General features: G+C 48.1%; 13 protein-coding genes across 13 annotated transcripts; 5 read left to right on the top strand and 8 right to left on the bottom strand.

The window, feature by feature from the left end:
* Positions 1-95: 95 nt before the first annotated feature.
* Positions 96-380, top strand: N7533_000410 (uncharacterized protein; the record flags this gene model as incomplete). The annotated part of the gene is made up of 1 exon (XM_057097060.1): positions 96-380. One exon carries the CDS (start codon positions 96-98, stop codon positions 378-380), a length of 285 nt encoding a protein of 94 aa, XP_056965553.1.
* Positions 381-1,302: 922 nt separating this feature from the next.
* Positions 1,303-1,962, bottom strand: N7533_000409 (class I SAM-dependent DNA methyltransferase; the record flags this gene model as incomplete). Its single annotated transcript, XM_057097059.1, has 1 exon — positions 1,303-1,962. One exon carries the CDS (start codon positions 1,960-1,962, stop codon positions 1,303-1,305), a length of 660 nt encoding a protein of 219 aa, XP_056965552.1.
* Positions 1,963-5,037: 3,075 nt separating this feature from the next.
* Positions 5,038-5,679, bottom strand: N7533_000408 (cupin domain-containing protein; the record flags this gene model as incomplete). The annotated part of the gene is made up of 1 exon (XM_057097058.1): positions 5,038-5,679. One exon carries the CDS (start codon positions 5,677-5,679, stop codon positions 5,038-5,040), a length of 642 nt encoding a protein of 213 aa, XP_056965551.1.
* A 551-nt stretch (positions 5,680-6,230) lies between these two features.
* Positions 6,231-7,137, bottom strand: N7533_000407 (putative short chain dehydrogenase; the record flags this gene model as incomplete). Its single annotated transcript, XM_057097057.1, has 3 exons — positions 6,231-6,314; positions 6,365-6,453; positions 6,507-7,137. The coding sequence occupies 3 exons, from the start codon at positions 7,135-7,137 to the stop codon at positions 6,231-6,233; spliced, it is 804 nt and encodes a 267-aa protein (XP_056965550.1).
* A 343-nt stretch (positions 7,138-7,480) lies between these two features.
* N7533_000406 (Zn(II)2Cys6 transcription factor) lies at positions 7,481-9,583 on the top strand (the record flags this gene model as incomplete). Its single annotated transcript, XM_057097056.1, has 4 exons — positions 7,481-7,530; positions 7,585-7,787; positions 7,861-8,808; positions 8,865-9,583. 4 exons carry the CDS (start codon positions 7,481-7,483, stop codon positions 9,581-9,583), a joined length of 1,920 nt encoding a protein of 639 aa, XP_056965549.1.
* A 403-nt stretch (positions 9,584-9,986) lies between these two features.
* Positions 9,987-10,462, top strand: N7533_000405 (uncharacterized protein; the record flags this gene model as incomplete). Its single annotated transcript, XM_057097055.1, has 2 exons — positions 9,987-10,210; positions 10,303-10,462. The coding sequence occupies 2 exons, from the start codon at positions 9,987-9,989 to the stop codon at positions 10,460-10,462; spliced, it is 384 nt and encodes a 127-aa protein (XP_056965548.1).
* Positions 10,463-10,690: 228 nt separating this feature from the next.
* Positions 10,691-11,137, bottom strand: N7533_000404 (uncharacterized protein; the record flags this gene model as incomplete). The annotated part of the gene is given in 2 exon segments (XM_057097054.1): positions 10,691-10,912; positions 10,931-11,137. 2 exon segments carry the CDS (start codon positions 11,135-11,137, stop codon positions 10,691-10,693), a joined length of 429 nt encoding a protein of 142 aa, XP_056965547.1.
* Positions 11,138-11,166: 29 nt separating this feature from the next.
* On the bottom strand, positions 11,167-11,804 carry N7533_000403 (general substrate transporter; the record flags this gene model as incomplete). The annotated part of the gene is made up of 3 exons (XM_057097053.1): positions 11,167-11,347; positions 11,499-11,523; positions 11,564-11,804. The coding sequence occupies 3 exons, from the start codon at positions 11,802-11,804 to the stop codon at positions 11,167-11,169; spliced, it is 447 nt and encodes a 148-aa protein (XP_056965546.1).
* Positions 11,805-12,089: 285 nt separating this feature from the next.
* On the top strand, positions 12,090-12,344 carry N7533_000402 (glycoside hydrolase; the record flags this gene model as incomplete). The annotated part of the gene is made up of 1 exon (XM_057097052.1): positions 12,090-12,344. The coding sequence occupies one exon, from the start codon at positions 12,090-12,092 to the stop codon at positions 12,342-12,344; it is 255 nt and encodes an 84-aa protein (XP_056965545.1).
* Positions 12,345-12,422: 78 nt separating this feature from the next.
* On the bottom strand, positions 12,423-13,577 carry N7533_000401 (uncharacterized protein; the record flags this gene model as incomplete). Its single annotated transcript, XM_057097051.1, has 1 exon — positions 12,423-13,577. The coding sequence occupies one exon, from the start codon at positions 13,575-13,577 to the stop codon at positions 12,423-12,425; it is 1,155 nt and encodes a 384-aa protein (XP_056965544.1).
* Positions 13,578-14,367: 790 nt separating this feature from the next.
* Positions 14,368-15,054, bottom strand: N7533_000400 (uncharacterized protein; the record flags this gene model as incomplete). The annotated part of the gene is made up of 1 exon (XM_057097050.1): positions 14,368-15,054. The coding sequence occupies one exon, from the start codon at positions 15,052-15,054 to the stop codon at positions 14,368-14,370; it is 687 nt and encodes a 228-aa protein (XP_056965543.1).
* Positions 15,055-15,842: 788 nt separating this feature from the next.
* isn1 (IMP 5'-nucleotidase ISN1) lies at positions 15,843-17,602 on the top strand (the record flags this gene model as incomplete). The annotated part of the gene is made up of 8 exons (XM_057097049.1): positions 15,843-15,867; positions 15,928-15,938; positions 16,018-16,038; positions 16,094-16,108; positions 16,186-16,333; positions 16,406-17,200; positions 17,286-17,425; positions 17,510-17,602. The coding sequence occupies 8 exons, from the start codon at positions 15,843-15,845 to the stop codon at positions 17,600-17,602; spliced, it is 1,248 nt and encodes a 415-aa protein (XP_056965542.1).
* Positions 17,603-18,197: 595 nt separating this feature from the next.
* On the bottom strand, positions 18,198-20,922 carry N7533_000398 (ATP-dependent 6-phosphofructokinase; the record flags this gene model as incomplete). The annotated part of the gene is made up of 4 exons (XM_057097048.1): positions 18,198-18,244; positions 18,451-19,594; positions 19,650-20,111; positions 20,185-20,922. 4 exons carry the CDS (start codon positions 20,920-20,922, stop codon positions 18,198-18,200), a joined length of 2,391 nt encoding a protein of 796 aa, XP_056965541.1.
* Between the last annotated feature and the right edge of the window lie 151 nt (positions 20,923-21,073).

Here is a 21,073-nt window from a genome sequence, read left to right as displayed (position 1 = left end):
TGGATTTATTTATTTTCTAAGAATAAAAACAGGTATTGTTATGCTACAGCCTGGATAAGCATGTTCTAATTTTCTATCCAGAAGCTCCTGGCACAATGCGTCTGTCTCTGATAGCATTGACCACCTCCTTGGCCGTTGCAGCTATTTCTGCTCCGGTGATGAAGCGCAACGAAGATGCGGAGGATTTGGGTGTCGGCCTTGGAGTTGTCATTGACAAGCGCAATGAAGATGCGGAGGATTTGGGTGTCGGCCTTGGAGTTGTCATTGACAAGCGCAATGAAGATGCGGAGGATTTGGGTGTCGGCCTTGGAGTTGTCATTGACAAGCGCAATGAAGATGCGGAGGATTTGGGTGTTGGCCTTGGAGTTGGTATCAATTGATGCACTGCAAAATTTCCTCCGCAATTACGATTATTATTGGCTTTCTGGAAATTTGAAGCATTTCTCACTGAATTTTGAACAAAGTACCAGCGGTGGGGTCTACCAATTGTTGGCATATTTCCTGAACTATTAATAAATAAAACCCGGGAGTCCTTCAAGACTTTGGATACAACATCTTCGAAATAAATCACTATTGTTTTCTTGGCCGTTTTTCTGGAACCTTGAAATCTGGAAAATGAAATATCATTGGGATTATAAAATTATCCGCATGCCTAGGTACTAACTAACTATTTTATGCTTGGTTTGCCACGCTAGGTAATGATCCCGGTGACCAAGTCACAGAAAGGTTTCTGACATGAATGTGTTTAGTTTTAAAAACATCATAAGTCTAGAATATCTCGAAGAGCTCTAAGGTGGTAGAGTGGAAGAAAAGTCGGAGGTCTTGAACTTTTTCTTCGGAAAGTGCATTCGAGAACCTGTTCTGAAAACTTAATTCCTGGTGGAAATAACGGAAAAAAAAAAAAGGAAAAAATGTTTCGACGAACGAATTTAATATCTTGGGCGTAAGAAGCGAGAGAGTTAGAAGCTCATCAACTATAGTGAATGTAACTCATTTCTGAATACTAATACGATCTAATTGTTCGTTGTGGTTAGTGAGAAATTCTAACTATTTGCGCTCGTTTACGTGGTAGGTTTCCATGGTATTTCATTTAGTATGGGTATTTCTAAGGGTCATAAAGTCGCTTTCACGCAGCCGGCCGGTGGTTTATCGTTAATATGTTGCATTCGGTGATGGTTAAGGGAAGGTATGTTGAAACCTGTCGCGTTGGGTCGGATCCAAACAGGGGTTTGTTGAAAAGAGCTTTGCTTGGATCATCATTATTTCTTGGCTGGGCAGGGAGGTGTTTGGCGGTTCTTTCGTTCAGGCGCGATGGGATTTTTGAATGATAAGCAGCACTGCTTTGTCGCCGTGTCCCTTTACATAATCTATCAAGTCTGTGGAAAGAACTTCCACCACACCTTCATCCCTCAACTTCTCAACTTCTGCCTCGAACCCACCGGGAGCCCAAATCTGCTGAAGAATCGTGGCCACAACAATGCCCTTTGGCTTGGTAACGCGGACGAGCTCCCTAAGGGCAGGGTCGGGTCCAACATGACCAAGAGTGAAAGTACCAACACATGATACAATATCGTAAGTGTCGTCTTTCTGTGCGATTGGTTTGTTCATATCAGCCTGGGCAAGATCTCTGTAGGCACCAGTATCACGGGCAATGTCTAGCATAGGTTGGGATAGATCAATGCCATCGATTGCTCGTGCTCCTGAGATGGCAAGAGCTTGACCAACAAGGCCGGTTCCACATCCCGCGTCAAGGATCACACTATCAGCAGGTGATTTAGCAGCCTTGTATTTGATAGCAGCCTGAGCAGCAAGGACAGGAGCGACGTATGACTGAGCAGAGTCTCCAACTTCGGCATTGTATGTTGCAGCCCATTTGTCATAGATATCCATGCACTCCTTGGAGCTTGGGCTATCGCGAGCCTGGTGAAGGTAAAGCTGAGTGGGTGGCACGGAGGCAGACATTGTGAAAGAAGGTTGTTTGTTGTTCAAGTCTTGAGTTTTGAAATCTTCGAAGACTTTCTTGTATTAGAGGAATGCGTAGGAGAAAAGATTCGATGCTCTGCGGAGTTGAGTTGGGTTTGGCTCTGACTTGATCCCACGGGCGAGGATTCGGCGTTCTTATAACAATTGCAGCCCTTATATAATGCAATTACCTCTTAAATTCATATCGAGTATGGCGTGATACCACAAGATGCGGGGTTTAGAGAGAAATAGTCCCAATGGGATGATGTTTCGACGATCGATGATGTCGGTGGATTAAGATCCCGAGATGTTCCACGACATTCCAAGATGGTTTAATACTGCCCATATGCCAGTTAATACCATGGTAGAATGATTACTATGTATGGAGACTTTTCCTTATACAATTAGATAGCTTCTATCTCCCACAATTATGAATTTCTCCGAAATCCTAGAATTTTCTTCGATAACCAGTTGCTCTGCTTGAATTCATCACATCCAGTCAGACAGACACGATCAAAGCCCTGAGGTGCCAGTGGTATTGTAAGACATGGTATAAATAACCTAGGCTTCGCTTTGATTAGCTGATTCTAGAGAATATGGAGCCAGCCAACTTCTCTTGGCCTGTATACTTAGGTTCACTTCTATGCATGGAGATGTCGAGGGTCCCACCGGTTTCCGTGTCCTAGCGTGTTTCCACGCGCCTCGCGTAGACCCCCGCTTTCGTCAATCACCTACCGTGGTGTCGTAAAGGTTCCACGCGCCCCTCTAGCTTTGATATTGATCAATAGAAGCAGGTATCGAAAAGTAAGCTATACCCCTTTGAACGTGGCCATTTGGTTGGCATGTATCTCTTTAGCGGTAATTATGAAAGCATTACCAAAGCTAATAATTCTCTCGTTTTAATATCTGAGAATACCCATGGCATAATCTTTTGGCGCAAGAATGAAGATGAATGCAGATGAACTATTAAAGATCTACTTAGTCATGGTGGAATGCTTATCGATTAGACAGCTTCGGTCCGAGTGTCCCGACAGGAAGAAGATAAAGATAGTATCCTTTTACGCAGGAACTAGATTCGAAGGGGGTCAGTCTAGAACACGATTTCCCCTTGTTACCCACAGTGCGGGGTCAATAACCCGGTGCGTCAGCGGTGGCGAAGCACATGAAAGTCGGATGAGTGTCTTCCGACCTAAGACGTTGCTTCTGGCGTGCAGGTGCAGGTGCGTTAGTCCCTGTGCGCCGGGGTGCTATTTTATGCAGTAGACGTGGGTCACATATGACCTACGTATATCGGTCGATCCATATTGCTGCAAGCTAATTCTTATTACATGAATACTTTTATTCACAACAGTCTGTCCGCCGGTGTGACGAATATCGACCTCTCAGATTAGTGTGGTATTTGGACGACTGGCGATGCCTTTCAATCAAGACTGAACAACAGTAAGCACCGAGAAAAGATGAAAACTGCTGCGATTAAATTAATCGGCATTATCTGTTCAACATCTGGGTCTATCCTTAGGATTCTTTGCTTCAAATGGGTTTCAACCGTCGTTATTCTGAGTGTCTTGCATTTCTCAAGTAGACAAGCCTGTCTAGTTTCCAGTAACTATCCCGAGCCACCCACATACCCTGGGTGAATTCTCCACTACCACGAAAGGAAATTTAGGGGGCTACGGTAGGCATCTCGACGATTGAGTTTAGGAGGGTGGGAAGCGGGGGTGGGACAGCGCCCCGTTAATCTCCCAACAAAGCCGAATCGAGTGGGGTTTAGGCGGGGCTGCAGACATCAGAGACATCGGACAGCTCCCTGTGGCTAAATTGGGGCCTAGAAGCAGCACTACCGCATGTATGGAGCATGTGGGGATATATCAGCCTTCTCAGTACTAACGAATAGTTCTCGCACAAGGACTGCTTTCATTTTTCGTCCAAGCGCTATAGCCCTGGGGGTGATCAGACATTGTCCAGCCTGGGCTTGAGCCCCATCCTGGAGGTTTGGCCCCACCTGGCAGGAGAAATCCGGTTTACGAGTGCATGAAACTTCCTAACAGCCAATTGTGAACTTGGGATGTCGAGTGCCTCAAGGGCTAGGCCTAGCAGCTGACCAGCCTTGCCTTTTGACTACGGTCCTAGAGAACCCATTGGCTTGAGTTGGAAGCCTGCTTTTGGAACCGTGATTTTGAGAGATGGCTGACGTTGGTGGGATCGAAATCGTAATGATTAGCAAATTGAGCGCAAGGCTTTAGGGTGATTCAGTGATCTGGCAATTTCTTCCAGGATCAGAATGTTCTATCGGCATCAACTACTGGCAGAGCGAAAAACTACTAAGAATGCAATTATGTCACATCGGCTTTTTTATGCGGATCGGAAACAGAATTGTTGGAAAGTAGACAGATGAGTGAAATCTAAATAGATCAAGCTGTTATTAAGAGTAGTTTGGGTAATGATAGTAGGAGTTTAGCCGAAAGATTAAATATGGTTTTCTCCTGGGAGGACTCACAAGAAACACTCATATTATTGAATCCCTGCATCGGTTTTTGACAGCATTTTTGTGTCGGGGTTGAGACCATCAAAGGTTTCACTCGAAAAGTTGGGGCATTGGAAACACCTGTGCAGGCTCAGGCTCGCGATTTCATACAGGCGGGAGTCAGGTAATACCCCCCCGCACGCTGGCAATTGAATAATACTAGTATCTGGAATGGACTTTGCCTCTCACGCCTGTGATCAACATATAACTAGTCAGTTACAAATTAGTTTCAGGTTCTCTTGTATATTCCCAGTGTGGGCTCATGTCGACACTCTGTAGCTGCTTGCATTTAGCACCCATTTTTGCCCTGGAGTATCCTGCATAAATCTCAGCGAATTTAGCCGATTATAACCGACATTTTCTAAGTCCCCAAGACTGATTTCTAAGCTCATTGATTGAAGGATGTAGAAAGTAGTTTAAAAGCAGGAATGATTTAAGGAAAGGGGAAAGAAGACCTGGGAAGGAAATACACAGTAAATTCGACTGCATTCCAAGGTTTCAAAATGAGATCATAACTACACTGAAAATAATGCATTCCCCATCATTAAAGATCACTTCCAGTACTTGCCAATTCCTCCCTCACTCCCAACAAAAGGATCCAACTCAGGATTTTCCACGTTCCAAATAGCGTGGAAATCCGGGGAATCCCCACCATCTCCCCAACTCCAAATTTCCCCACGCGGATAAGCACCCATCATCATAAACCCTTTCATCTCCAACCCCTGCACCATGGCCCGAGGATCATCGGACTGGATTCCACGCGCGTTTCCAGTTAGACAATTAACACGTGGACTTGTCGTAAAGGGGTCATAATTCTTATGGGCCACACCAGCTGGGATAACAAATAGATCGCCGACATTAACATCCAGCAGGAGTCCACCCTCTTCACGCGCATCCCCGTAGGTATGTTTTTCTTCATCCTCGTCAAGGTCTGCGACGCCCCAGCGGATCTGACCAGGCCCAGATACGACTACCATCGCTTCGTGGGTTTCGGGGTGGTAGTGCGACCGTTGACACCGGGCGTATTGTGTGACCCATTGTATTTCCCACCCGTTTTTCACAAAGGTATCGTATGCGAGTCCTATGTCAAGCTTTCCATCTTGGACGAAGGCGTTCTTGTAATGGAGGAGTGGCTTGGGAGAGTTGGGTATTAGTTTTGTAGGGATGATGTTGTAGGCTGTTGGTTCCTGCATTGTAAAGGTCGATATTGTTCTTCGTAAGAATGCTTTGATTTGACAAGGGAGCTGAATTTTGGCTTTCTTGAATTCAAAGTGCTGTAGGGTCCTCCTCGCGACAGTTCAAATGTGGAGTGCTTAGTTTGCTCTTATACTACTGGAGCAGCCTGATTTGTGCGGGGTTGCGCGAACTATTCCGATGAGGAAATGCTGATCGTGGAAAAGATTTTAGCTTAAAGGCACTAGCAAGATAAGGGATATATTAGATAGCGGTAAGAATACCCTAAAATGAACTAGTGCCTGGCATGGATGGTCTGAATCCAAATTTAATAAGACCAGCCTCGGGTGAGCTACGGGGATCGACCCGGTGCGTCGGGAGTGAAGCCGATGATATCAAACCTAATTATAACGATGCTCACAAGCAGGAGGGGTTATGCACCGTATCTGGTGGGTCTTTCACCCGAGGGGCCATATCTTGGTTTCCAATACCTAGGTAGTACTTCACCCGAAATTGCTATTGTAGATCATATTCTTCTATATCACCAAATTATATTCTTGAAGAGTCCTCATCAGGGCAGCGTGTAGCCACCATCGATGACCATGTTTGCGCCGGTCATGTAACAGCAGGCATCGCTAGCAAGAAAAACGTAGGCCTGGACTGGTCAGTATACGGGAAAAGGCAGCACGATGGAAGAAGACCGACCGATTTCAATTCAGCTGGGTCACAAATACGACCTCCAGGCACCATGGATAGCCACTTATCAAAGAGCTCCTTGGGCTGCTGGGTAAGCACTGCAGTTTCTCTTAGCATATTGGCATCACATAGAGCTGGCTGGAGAACCTACTCTCCGTCATGATAAACCCAGGCGAGACACAGTTGACTCTCGCAAATTCCGTCCACTCAACAGCCAAACTCTTGGCCAAATGAACGGCCGCTGCCTTCGAGGCATTGTACGCGCACTGCGTCTGAGGGATGTTGACGAGAATAGCGCTGACCGAGGCCGTGATAATAAGGTTACCTTTGCCCTGTCGCTTGAAGATCTTGCCCGCTGCTTGAGCAGTCCACATCACGCCATCGTAGTTGACACGATTATCACGAGCCCAACTTTCCTCATCATACTCCAGACTTGGCCGATTAGTGCAAGTTCCTGCATTTGCGATGACCACATCTAGGCGACCATTTCCAAACTCATTCGCGACCTTATTCAGAGTGGCGTCTATCTCACTGCGACTGGTCACGTCCGACTGGAAAGCTTGGATACGCCGACCAGTTTCGGCGGCGATCTTTGCTGCGGACTCGGAGGCAACGGTGCTGGTTGTGTATAAAAGGGCGACATCGGCGCCAGCTTCGGCCATTCCACGCACAACTTCAAGGCCGATTCCACGTGCGCCGCCTGTCACGGCGACGATTTTGCCTTCCAGTGAGAACTGGGACAGCACCGGGGCGTTAACATTGGCTGGTTTGTAAAGAGGCATGTTGAAAAAACTATTTTTTTGAGAACCTGGATGAGGGGCAGAGTTAGATCATTAATATTCAGAGACACTTGAGCCTCGTCACGGTGGCTCCTTTGCTGCCCCTCCATGATTGCATAGACATAAAAAGTGGAGAACGAAAGAAACGACTGGGGTGAGAGTCGTGCGGAGAGATGAAGGTCGGCTAATTCTCCGCTTTTGTTAAATTATGCGTCCTTCTTCTCCCCACCTTTAAGTCCCCCACTTACAGTAGTCAACATTAACGGATTGACACCTTGCGAGCTTGCTAAAATTCACAGGGGCCACATGCCTCCGTGAAAGCCCAACTTGAAGTGGACGCACTGTCATGCCCGAGTCCCGTCCGAGAAAGAGTCCAGCGCGGTCGCGCAAGGGGTGGTAAGTGACCGAGCCTGAGATCGGCACAGCACTATAATTGCTAAAACCATGCAGTCCGGAATGCCGAGAACGCAAAATAAAATGTGACGAAACTCGGCCCAAGTGCAAGCAATGCCTCAAAAGTGGGCGTAGCTGTCGCATCATCGACGGACTCTTCCGGCCGCATTCCCTTTCGATTCCAACAACAACCAAGTCGCCATCCCGTCTGCAAAGGTCTCCAAGGCCGACGCAGGAAGATAATTATTCTCCGACCTTTGGTGCGTCTCGGGAATTGCAGCTTTCCTTTTTCCTTTTTTTCTGTAGCGAAATCGCTAATTTTCGGCTTTTCAGCAACTCCATGCGCAGAGGTCAATCGAAGCCAGGACCGTCCCACAACACCAGCAACAGCTCACGATCACGTATCGACGGCCTCGCTGGCAAGGGAAAAGGGATTGGTTCCAATTGGAGGCTTACTGGAGCATTTTTCACCGCCAGGTACACTCCATGTCACCGTTGATACGCCCCCAGTTTCATCTTTGCACTCTCCAAACTTGCCTATCACTGCCAGTCCAGCCGTGACGCAGGACTATTCAACGGTAGTCGAAAACACTCCTCGGCCAAATCCTGCCATTGTCGCTCCTATAGCAGAGGAAACCCATCATGATCGCGTCGAGGTTGCATTTTTCCTCCGTCACTTTGCAGATCTCGGCGGGCAATGGATGGACATTTGTACTGGACAGCGGTCCTATTTTAGTCAATACATCATCCAGCTGTCAAGCCAGAGCCCTCTCATCCGCTACTCTGCCTGCGCTATGGCTGCGAAACAACTTGGTCAGATGAAAGACTTGAATCAAGCGACAGAGGTGACCCGTCGATCCAGCATTTCCGCATCTAGTATGCTCCGGTCGAGCATCGATTTTGAGTGGTATGGAGCGAAGTATTACGAGAAGGCGATTTTACTGATGGCCCGTCAAATTTCACATGACCATTCCATCGTCGAAAATCACTTGTCACCCGGTGAGATCTACTGCTCCCCTGGAAGCGATAGTAATCACCTTGACGATCATGAAACGACATCATCTGCATTTCGAATCGTCGCAGCGTGTATTCTGAGCTCCTACGAGGAGCTTAATGCAACAATGCGGGCTTGGACAAGCCATCTGGATGGCATCAGCAAATTATTCCGCCCACACTTGGAGCTCGCGGTTGATCTAGATAACTTTTATCGAGTACCTCAATCGCTACGGGCGTTGAAGGCATCGTTCTGGTATTTTGCTTTAAATGATATGCTGAATAGCTGTGAGTACCTCATGGAATACCTGTTGAGGATAAAACTTCTCACTCATTTGCAACAGTGACTCTGCATCAGGAATGTCGTATTAACGTCGAGAATATCTCTCTTTGGCAAGGAATGGGTCTGCCCCTCGGACAACATGGAGAGCTAGCACTGAATCTTATCAACGAGGCGCCGGTAGAAACAATATATTTCAGCATGCTCGTTTACATCCTATGCAAGATAGTGAATAAGGTCAACAGGAACAGCACACCTTCAAGTTGGGACAGCGTCGATACAGATCTAAACCAGTGGTATAAGGCCCTACCACCGGAATTTCTTTGCCCGATCACACAACCCCTCTCAACGATAGCACAAGAGTCGCAAGAGCCACCGGAGACGTGGTTTGGCTCGGATACCTGTGCCATCGCTATGGCATTCTATCACATGGCACGAATCCTTCAACTGATCAATGAGCCCCAAAAGTGCGATCCGGTAGCGTCTTATAAGCCGCGTGACCTACTCAGTACCTACAATGCACTCCAACGCGGTTTGACTCATCATTCAGGTCAGATTCTCTCTATAGCGAGTGGGATGACCGGGGTGACGGTGCAAAAGTATATGCTCCAACCACTCTACATCGCTGGACGATGTGTGTCCTCGGAGGAAAGACGGCATGTCGTGGATCGTTTGCGTCGAATCGAGGAGTCTCTTGGCTTGGCTACTGAATACCGTGTCAGAGACTTGGGTGAAGAATGGGGTATTTCTTCGAGTTATGACTGGCTGTCTGCAGGTAAATAATGTTATTGTCAGTGTAATATAGCAGTCCAGTGGGCGCTTAAAGTGACCACAATTGAATAATGTGTTCGCGAATAGACTTTTCACAGAGGTAGTTGTCTAAACTAGATGTAAATTTTTTATTTCAGTTATTAACCTGCAAGAACTCCATTCTGAAACAATCAAAATACGGAAAAGTGAAGTATTTCATGGCTTCGTGGGGCGAAGTGGGCCTCAGCAAACGCGGGGACGCAGAATTTCTGCAAAAACCTCTCAATCGGCGATTCACCACCACCACACCTCAATATCACCTCAAACCCACCGGAGATTTTCTTTACGCTCCGACAAAGAGTTCCGATCATCTTGATTACCTGCGAAGCATCCATTCCACTCCTTTGAACTACCCGACATCACCACTACTACCACCATGCCTGTCGTCAGGAGTTTCAGCCTGCCTGCTTCCGCGAAGCTGCTCGAAGTGCCCGAGGCATCCACTTCCAAGCTCTTCCTAGCCTTTATCTCAGGCGATGACGCTATCACCAAGCAACCGTGGTGTCCTGATGTACGCGCCGCACTCCCTCACATCGATGCAGCGTTTGCAGCGCCCGATGCCCCGACGGTAGCCATGGTCTCAGTGGGGCAGAAGCCTGAGTAAGTGCCCAGTCAAATTCAAAACTTGAAACTAATGTACCATCTTCGTGGTTATCTGAAAACCGTGGACTAACTCGTTCGTTCTCTTCTAGGTGGAAGGAGCCAAAGAATGTTTATCGTTCGCTGTGGAATGTCAACAATGTCCCAGCGCTCGTCCGCTATCAACGCGTCAACGGAGAGGTCGTCGAAACTGGGCGCTTGATTGAGGGACAGATCCTAGACAAGGTCAAGCTACAGAGCTTCATTTCTTGATCGGTGGAGAGCGACCAATCATTCTTTTATGTGATGCCGAGTTGATATTTCGACAACTCCCGCTATTTTCATTTTCTCCGATCGTGCGACGAGCGCACTCTTGTCGGCAATACCCCTTGTAAATAGACTCTTCGCTAGCAATTTATCACGGGAGAAACTACTTTGAATATTCGACCAAATTTAAGGAATCTAGGATTGAGATTTTCTGCCTACAAAGACATCATGATGCTAGTAGATCGTGCATCCTGCTTGACATCCCGATGTGTGACAACTCTTTTCCAATGCCCTGGCCTGCGCGATGCCAGCCGCGGATTGCTCACCATCAAATATTACTGCAATTTCTTCTAGAGTCGGTCCTTTGGTTTCAGGAAAGAAGAAGAATATGATTAAACACTCCAAGACGAGACTAGGGAAGGAGATTGTCAGTGTCAAGGTGAGAAAAAGCAAAGACTGGATCGAGATTCACACAACGATATAAATAGAGTAAAATCTCCACTGTAGATTTTCAAGACCAAGAGGATTTACCCACTGATTGAAAACCCCATTTATAGCAGTGAAGAAAAAGCATAGGGTGAGGCCTTTGGCGCGAATATGATATGGTACGATCTCAATGGTGTATGACACAGTAAGTCCAGGCCATGCTGCTCCTACAACACCATAGAAGAGGAATATCATCGCAGTAACGGCAGTTCCGAAGCAGTCGACTACGTCTTAGCGTAAACCACACTGCAAGCCGTCCGAATAGTAAAGGTTATCAGCATCCCAACCCCAGCAAAGAGGAAGAGCACTCGGCGCCCGGCTCGATCAACGAGAAAAGAGGCTCCCAATGATACGACCCAGCACCATATTGTCAGAGCGCCGTTAATATAAGATTGTGTAATTGAGCTACTAAATCAAGTAAAAACGTTTCAAGGGAATCGAGAGATACGACTTACTCGGTAATTCCAACGGTCTTAAGGATGGCGGCGAGCTGTGGAAGAAGTTAGGATTCACATTTTCTCTCTCTTATCCTTAAATGATGCTAAGCAGGTCTTACGTAGTAAGATACAAGGCCGTTGTCGCTGCATTGAGAAAAAATCGCGGTTGCAATAACCAAGGCACATCGTTTCCGGTTTCCCTTCGTCCTTACCATGTCTAGCCAACCACTCCCAGAAGACTCATTTTCCAACTTTAATGGGTTTACAATTTCAGAGAACTCCCCTCGAACAAACTCATCGTCCAGATTATTATTCCCGTGGAATTTGATCAAAATTTTGCGAGCCTCTTCGCTCCTATCGTTGCTGATAAGCCATCTTGGGCTTTCAGGGACGAACCAAATGGCAAGAAGCTGAACACCTGTCATAAGGCATTGAAAAGCAGTGGGTAATACCCACTGGATACTTCCAACTTGATGCTATAGTGTTCCAAAATATAACCATGTTGCAAGAATACTGCCCACGTACCAAAGAGTGTTGTATATGGTGGTGACTTTGCCGCGGTGTCGAGGATGCGCAATTTCAGTGATCAAAAGTGGGCACGTTCCATTCGATATATTCGAGCCATTAAGTTCCTTGCTGTAGGGCGAGGTTTCCAAATCAGGTTCAAGCCTACGCGTAAAGAGGCTACCTTCTGTGGAATTCTTCACGCAATGGAAAAAGAAGTTGATGATAATGGGAAATTGCAAACTTTGAGAATACTCAATGGCGATGAGACGAGAATTGGAAAGTTCCTGATCAGGCCCAATGATAAGCCGGACTATGGAGGATTCCCGATTGCGGTTACAATCCCGGCGAAAACATGCATTGCTGAAGTCGAAGTATATGATGTGATCGAGGAGGACGAAGATCGAGAGAATCCCTTGGAAATCAATTTCAACCTCCTTCCCCGTCGACTGGCTTCATAGATATCAGAAAATAATCCGCATTCAATCACATTTGAGTATAATACTTCTCGTTGGAAAGAGTCTAAATTTCAGTAAAGCTCATTGATTGCTTTGGGTATTTGGAGCCCCTTCTTTTCCAATCCAATATTTCTTCATTTCGGACATGCAGCTGATTGCCAGTTGTCTAGCCATGGCTTTTTCTCCGGCAAACCAAAATTTGGCATGAATGATAGCCATCTTCCCTTTGATATCGTTCTCGTTCGGACAACTGATATGCCACGAGTAATGCAAACTGCTCCATGGCATCGGTCCATCCAGTCGATGAACATAGTTCAAAAGATCTTGCTCGGGAAATTCATGCCTGAACAGATTAGGATGTTTCAGAATTTCTAGATAATATTTATAAATCTCCTTCGATGGCGAGAATAACATGCACCCGACATTGAAGTCTTGGTTTTCGGGATCCAGGTTCAAGAACGGGTATGGATGATCTAAATCGTGAGATTCTGGCGAGGCAGCGAACATGTATTTCGGAGGAAGGGGGGCAATTTCCGTGTCGGCCCCTGTGCGATTATAGTCAGGAGAGCTGAAGTGAGAGCCCTCATCCTGGAAGATCGCATCGATTGGCCGCGTAATCACCATATCTGTGTCCATTACAAAGACCTTTTCGTACGGCAGAATCTCGGGATCAAATAGGCGCAGTTTCGTGAGCACCTGTTTGTAACGTCCATTTGCCCAAGATGCTTCTATTGGCTCGATCTCGATCACACTCGCTCCATCTGCTTCAAGTCGCCTGCGCTTGCTTTCGCTGACATCCTTTGTCACCAGGAATATCACTGGGATTGGGTCTGTGTCAATGGCATGCGTAAATCTGGTCGCGGGCGCGTGGAGAAGCTGATAGACTAATGTTCGTGCCCCGACAAAATATGAGTCGTCGTCATCATCATCGTCGCCATATTGATAATCACGATATGCACCAAGAAATATAGCGACGCAGTATGGACTCTTCGCACGAGAGGATGCAGGAGCGTTCGCGACCGTGATTGCTGTAGCTGGAGTGGCGGGTGCAATAGAGGTCGAAGGAATGTTGGGAACAGTAGTTTGTGTGTCCAAGTAAGACCCTGGATGGCGATCAAATGGCCGGGGAGCTGAGTAACTCAATCGCAGCAGGTAGAATGCAATACCGGCCCCAAGCAGGAGGAAGAGTAACCTCCTGCGCTGGGGTTGTGGGAAGAAACTCGGGATGCTCCCCATTTTTGTCTCAGGGGGTAGAAACCTTTGTCGAGTTTGATCAGGGGATTCCTTTTTCTCACTGATTCATGATTCTAGCCAACCCCTTTAAGTGCGATCGATCGTAACTATTTACCGGGCTAACGAACGGCTGAAAATTTTAGGGGCCAAAAGTAGATGCCCCACAGCTGACAGCTATGTCGATCCCATCTTTTTGGATTCGATCACTTCCAGATCGTCAGGGTTTTTCCCCTTGGCAATTTCTCTTTGTGAAAAGAACTGTTGCTCATATTGAATAGAAACAGGTATTTTCAAGCACTGAACTCCAAAAGTGCTCTTCGAAGAACGTTCCAACCCCTTTCAAGTTTGGTAATTGATTGGGGCCTCTACAGGTTGGTGACTGGGGCCATTTCAGAATAGTAACTGGGGCCAAATAAAACGTCAAAGGGGGCTTAGGTATTATGCTGCTTCAAGTTCAAATTGTTTATCTCGCAGTTATATTCTCCAGGGCTGTGAAAGTTACGAAATGAACAACTTGAAGATTTCCAAATTTCTCAAAACTAAGGCAAACCAACTAAAGTCAACATCTCCATGCCACTTCGCAAAACGAGCTTAATCAACGACTAAAAACCAATTTGAATTATGAATATGAGATATATTAGATATTTGCCAAATTTCAAAAATTTCCAAAATCCTGAATTGATTCTACCCTTTGATGAACCAGTATTCAACGCCTTGCCAACAATTTTTGTTCAAATCAGCCCATGAAAAGATCGCACCATGAGTTATTGGCTCTTTTCCCATGATTTGAAGCTCATCGCGACTCGTCACTACTTGATCTCCCAGAAGACGATCTGTCCAAGGGAATGATAACAACTCGCGCTTTAAGGGCTGCATCCTCCCGGGCACGATTGTCACTCTTTTTCGATCCACCGCGGTGAAGATCCATGATATCCATATCATCCAGGTACTCATCCGGTAGATCCACGCGAATGATCACGCCTCTAGGTCGGAAAAATGTCTCATTCCAATGTGCCAGATGCCTTGACAATTTTTCTCCACGAGCACCGGCCATCGAAGCGATTAAATTCCTCTGTTCTTGTCGTCTTCTGGCGTTCTTCGCGACCAGGACTGCGGGTATAGCACCCAGAATCCCGATCATCACGCCTCCTAGTGCGAGTGTGCCTAGACCTTTGCCAACGACCGTGGTCCATTGTTGGCGGGAAAGCTTGGCTTCTTCAGAGATCGCTGATGTGAATTCTATCCATTTTTCTTGGGAGATCTCGTGTCTGGATAACTCTTCTGGGTAGGCGAAGCCGGAACTTGTGGCTGTGGTACGGGAAGGTACTTGTAGGCCACGACTGAGAGTTGATGAATTGGCGAAGCCGGGCTCGGAAGACTCGGGTTCGACAAGGAACTGGTCTTTCTTTTCGTCTGTTGGGCTATAGTCCGGAGAGGGTTCATATGGCGGTAAGGCCTCTGGCCAGCGACTATGTTCCATTTTTGATGTTTCGAAAATCGTCGGTAGTTGAGCGATCATATAGTAAAGGGTTAAGCAATGAAATCTTTGTCCTTTCTGTTTTAAAGAGAGAAAATTTGAAGTCTTTGTTGATGCAGATACCCAAGTTTCAATGGGATTTTGCCCGAATATAAACTCCGGCATGAAGAGCCGCAGAAGTACTTGAGAGTTGAGCATCACCTGCTCCTGTCATCACGTCACATCTCTCTACCAATAATTTCATCTTATCATACGGCGTTTACGAGTTGGGTCCGAGTGGCAGTGCTGCCTTAGAGTCATCCTGTCTCACAAGGGTAAAAATGCGACCGAATCTTCTTAAACGTTCATCTAAGCTCAATCAAGCCTGGTTTACAGTCGATCTAGACCCCAAGGGTTCCATAATACGAACAAATCAATTACTTCTTAAGGATAAGCCTCAAGCCCCAATTTCCACGTCACCGCCCATAGCCACGCCGAACATCAACGATAGCCAATAAGCACTTAGCACTAGGAAATCTGGGCGGTCGGCGGAGTGCAGCCTTAGGCAGATTGAGGAGAAAGCAAATGAATAAACGAAAGAAAGTAAGTCATGCTTCACGATTTAGTCCGAGGGCCGGACCAATCAGGATGGATTTCCAATCCGAATCGGTAACCCCTCCCTTGATTGCACAGCATGAGTCACAAGAAATAACACAAAGACTACGAGGGACGTGCACGCGGAGTTCGGAGTTGCTGTCATCTTCACCACTCATCGACCTGGAAATTCATACGTATTATAGCCCTCCATCAACATGACTACCCGATATCGCGTCGAGTGTAAGCAAGCCAACGAAATCCTTCTGCCTTGATTCCTAGAGCCTTGCTGATCGTATCCAGATGCGCTTAAGGTACCCAACCTTACCCCCTATCTGTAGATGTGATACGATGCCCTTGTTTGCCCCTCATTAACATTGACTCCGCACGTAGACGCATCGCCGTGATCAACTGGTAAGCAGGTTCCCAGAACTCAACCCATGTCCAATGCAACACTAACACGCCATAGATCGAATGGATCAAAGTAGGCTTCTATATTCCTGCCTGGGGGAAACTCCGAACAAATTCCATTCCGCAATGCTAAGAGTCGTACCGTAATAGGGTCTCCTGGCTGTGCCTTTTGTCCTGCACTCCCAGCCCACCGTCATTTACCAGAATCATAGCGAGATTCTCAAGACCGTCGCAGCCGACACACACCAGCGCTATGCAGAGATCATGCTGGATGTGGAGAATTTGATCTCCGACCACAGTAGGATCCACGTCCAACGAATACAATCTCAAGAGACATGAAATACCGCAATACTAACGCAAATAAAACAAGTCCAACACGAAGCGGCCGCACTCCCCGGAAAGTCGAAATTGAAACTCCTCGTGCCAACCGTAGGAACATTCTTCACGGCACTACATCTCCAAGAAGCCTTCAACTACCAAGACGAGCGGCGCTTCATAAGTCGTAGACGCTTCGTCGCCCCCTCCTTCAACGACATCCGTTTGACCCTCAATTCAGCCCAATTGCTGGGTCTAGTCCGATCCAGCACCGTCGAACTCGTCACCTTCGATGGAGACGTCACTCTCTACGACGACGGGAAAAATCTAACACCGTCCAACCCAGTCATCTCACGCATTCTACGCCTCCTCGCTCAAGACCGGAAAGTCGGCATCGTCACGGCTGCCGGGTATGAGGAGGCACCAAAGTATTATGAACGCTTATATGGACTTCTCGATGCGGTGCACAGCAGCGCTGATCTCACAGAGGCCCAGAAAGAAGGAATTATCGTCATGGGTGGTGAGAGCAATTTCCTCTTCCGGTATGATAGGACTCAGGATTGTAAGCTATCCTACGTCCCTCGTGAAGAGTGGCTACTGGATGAAATGAATGCGTGGAAAGAGGATGATATCAAAGAATTACTTGATCTGGCCGAGAACGCTTTGCGTACTTGTAAAGATACGCTGAATTTACCTGCTGCCGTGCTGAGGAAGGATCGGGCTGTTGGTGTTTATCCAGTTAATGGGGTGAGGATTAATCGTGAGCTTTTGGAAGAGACTGTTCTTGTTGTGCAGAATACTGTTGAGAGGTCGGCTGTTGGGGCTAGGTTGCCTTTCTGTGCTTTTAACGGTGTGTTATTTCCCCTTTCTCTCTCTTTCTTTGTTCTAGGAATATCTCGTTCCATGTCGATCGACTCTAAGTGTCCTTTCTATAGGCGGAAACGATGTATTCGTGGACATTGGTGATAAATCTTGGGGTGTGCGTGCTTGTCAACAATACTTTAACGGCATTGATCCGGGCAAGACACTGCATATCGGTGATCAATTCTTGTCTGCTGGTGCAAATGATTTCAAGGTCAGATTCCAACGTTCCCCACGGAAAAGAGAAATTTACCCCCAACTTCCAAGGTTGATTCTAACGTATTTTTCGCTTTTCTAGGCTCGTCTTGCTTCAACCACGGCGTGGATCGCCAGTCCCGCAGAAACTGTCGATCTACTTGATGAGCTGGAGGCTGCTGTTGCGGTCAACTAGAAGTGCTTCTCGCTCTTTATGATAAATTCAGTCACTTAGGAATTTATTGGATATGCTCATGGGGATTGCCTGTTGGAAAACACAGCTGGACAGTATCGCCCATTACATCGAAAGGAGCTCATCTCGTTTCTGGTGATTACACATCTCGGTAACATGTTAGCATTATCATTCTCGCGTTTTTACTTAAGTTAATAGTGCATCTACGTTCAATTTAAGAAACATTGGGCGGCTAAAGTTCGATTAACAGATCTATCTACTATCTAGCACATAGCATTGTATCATAGGTAACTGAAGGAAAAAGAAAAGGGGAATAAGAAAGCTTCCCGACTCGCAAGTTGATGTTTTGCCCTTATGGCATGTCGGGCCTGCGTTGCGTTGCGTAGCATCATACAAACATGAGGGGTGTCGGCTGTCACTCGAACTCGAACTCAGCGGTGTAGGACAGATCAGATCAGATCAACAGGAGTAGAATAACAGCCTCGTCTTGATGATATGGGCCATCTCTTCTGATCATTCATTGGAAGCCATTGGAGAACGGGGGGATGTTCTGGATGTTGGGGTGAGGTGGAATGGAATGGGGTGCCGAGTAATTCCTTCACGGAGACGAAGGGATAGACGGGATAGATTGGACGGTGGAGGGTCCTGGAGAGCGAGAAGAAGCGAAATGTTAACATCCGGAACCTAGGAAATAGAAGAGCAAAAAACCACGGAAGAATGGGGGTCGAAAGGGTGTGGATGGCGGGCAGTCGTGTAGCCAGCCAGCCAGCGGCAGTGACACAGAATGGAAGAAACGGAAACGGAAAATCCAGGGGGGGGTATGAATCGTGTTGTCTCGACGAATTACGTACTCTCGTAGCAGAACCAGCCTTCTTGGGTACGCGACGCGGAACGGCCGGACAGAACGTTCACGACGTCCTGCAGTTCGAGCCAGAACTCGGACTTAGGGCGACGGCGCTTCCAGTCAGTCTCGGTCGCTTCAAGGCCATCTTCTCCACCCATTGGTGAGAACAGGACCTGAGATCCCTTGACACCGATGACGGAGGTGGAGAGATGGTCGGCAGCGATCGTATCGCGGTCCTTTCCAGTGAATGACTCAATGTGCTGCACGCACCTGATGGCCATGCGCAGTGCGCGCACACGGTCCATTGGCGAGGGCTTACCACCCTGTTGGAAGTGACCGGGGACAGCAGCGCGGGACTCGAACTTGCCCTTGGCTTCCTCCTTAATCATATCTGCGACAAATTGAGTGGTGTAGGTGCTAGAGGCGCATTCGTTGCGGAGAATGATCTTTCCAGCGCGGTTGGCACCCTTGTCGCGAATGAAGTTGTCGCGCAGGAAGTCGATATCGCGCGACAGCATCTTGATGTCAATGCCCTCTTCGGGGATGTACACAGCCACAGCTCCAACGGCCAGACCAGCAGTAGTCGCGATGTAGCCGGACTTACCACCCTGGGTCTCAATGACGAAGACACGACGACGGGAGGAAGAGGCGGATTGGCGGATGGCATCACAGAAGTCGATCAAGGTGTTCAGGCAAGTGTCGCTTCCGAGGGAGTACTCGGTACCGGGAACATTGTTCGAGATGGTGGCTGGGAGAACGACCATAGGGATCTTGAAGGCGTCGTACTTCTCGCGGGCCTGGCGCAGCTCACTGACGGCAGTGAAAGCCTCGAAGCCACCAACCACGAAAAGAGCGTCGAACTTGTACATCTCGAAGCACTTGGCGGTGCCTTCCATATCTTCGGAGGGGAGACTACGGTTAGTACCGATGTCCGAACCACCTTCGTTGACCCAGGCATCGGACTCCAGCCACTTAACCTCACGAACGGAGCTGACTGGCTTGTCGGCGTGGTGGCGGCAGAGACCGGGGAAACCGTTGTGAATCGCAATTGGGGTGTGTCCACGGGTCAGACAGTATGCCACAGCGGCTCGAGTGGCCGGGTTCATACCACCAGCGGGGGCACCGACGTGAATAATGGCAATTCGCAGTCTCTGTGATTTGTTAGCAAAATTGTCACTCCATCAAGGATATCCGGAGCTTTTTTACCTTGCCCTCAGGAAGATGCAACTTCGGGTGGTCTGGGGTAGATGTGTTCAGGTATGCGTGGTAGTACTCCTTGAATTCAGCGTCACGGCGAATCATGGCGCCGGCGAAGTCCCTGTCATGAATCTTCTGGGTGACCTCTTGAGTTTCCTTCACAGCATCCATGAGGGGAGTGCGCATGATCTTGTTCTCACGAATAGTGATAACGGGCGAGGGCGAGTCGGCGGTCATTTCCAGCACGGCGCGAACGGCCTCAACACCCTGCAGGGTGGAAAGCCAGCGGTCATAGGCGCAGGCTGCACCACCACGCTGGGTGTGACCCAGAACGGTGGTTCGGGTATCCAAGCCCAGACGCTGGGTAAGGATGTCCTTAATGGTCGAGCTCGAGATCTTGTTGAGTTGGCGGTCCTGCGCTCCCTCGGCGACAATGACGATCGTACGGCGCTTGCCTCGCTCCTTGCGGTTCTATTGTTCAAAAAATAAAGAATTAGATACTAGATAACCTCCCTCCCTTCAAATCCGATTGGACTCTACTCACCTTGGTAATGACGTTGCACATCTCATCCTCCCATCCGTCCTTGGGGGGCATCTCGGGGATGAAAAGCCAGTCAGCGCCGGTACTAATGGCGGACATCAGGGCGAGCCATCCACAGTGACGACCCATGACCTCGACAACGAATCCACGCTGGTGTGAGAAGGCGGTATCGAAAACATCGTCAATGGCGTCACAAATGCGGGTCAGCGAGGAGTAGCAACCGATTGTCGCGTCAGTACCGGACATATCGTTATCGATCGATCCAACCAGGCCAACGATGTTCAACTGTTTGTAAGGCTCGACCTGTTCCGAGGTCAATTCGCCGACCTTGATCAACTCCTCCAACAGACCGGGCCACTCGGCACGGAAGACATCGGCACCGGTCAAACTGCCATCACCACCACAGACGACGAGAGCATCGATACCGCGCAGCACCATGTTCTTCGCGGCACGCAGACGGCCAGCACGCTCACGGAAAGCCATACAACGGGCTGAACCGATCAGAGTACCACCGCGGGACAACCAGCCACGAACATCCTCCCAGTGCAGCTGGCGGATCATATTGCCGCCATTGACCAGACCCTCGTATCCTTCGAAAACGGCATAGGCCTCGCAGTCGCTGTGGATGGCCATTCGGACGACGGCCCGCACTGCGCCGTTCATACCGGGGGCATCACCTCCGGAGGTGAGCACGCCGATGCGACGCTTCTTAGTCGAGTCGGAGATCTTAACGGGCTCCATGGTGTGATAAATTGGTATCGACCACGACCGGTCGAGTAGCAACCACTGGAGAGGTGAATTAAGGAGAGAAAAATGGGTGAACTTGAGTATTTGAGCACAACGTTCGTCAATCTCAAAGACTCAAAGAACTTAGTGGAGGGGTCGAAGCCAA

Source organism: Penicillium manginii (assembly GCF_028828005.1).
Source record: "Penicillium manginii strain IBT 31320 chromosome Unknown utg000001l:1.0-3466041.0:1.0-3467806.0, whole genome shotgun sequence".
In the NCBI taxonomy this organism is placed as follows: Eukaryota; Fungi; Ascomycota; class Eurotiomycetes; order Eurotiales; family Aspergillaceae; genus Penicillium; species Penicillium manginii.
Note: the sequence above shows the minus strand (reverse complement) of the source record. Positions and strands in the feature narration are given on the sequence as shown.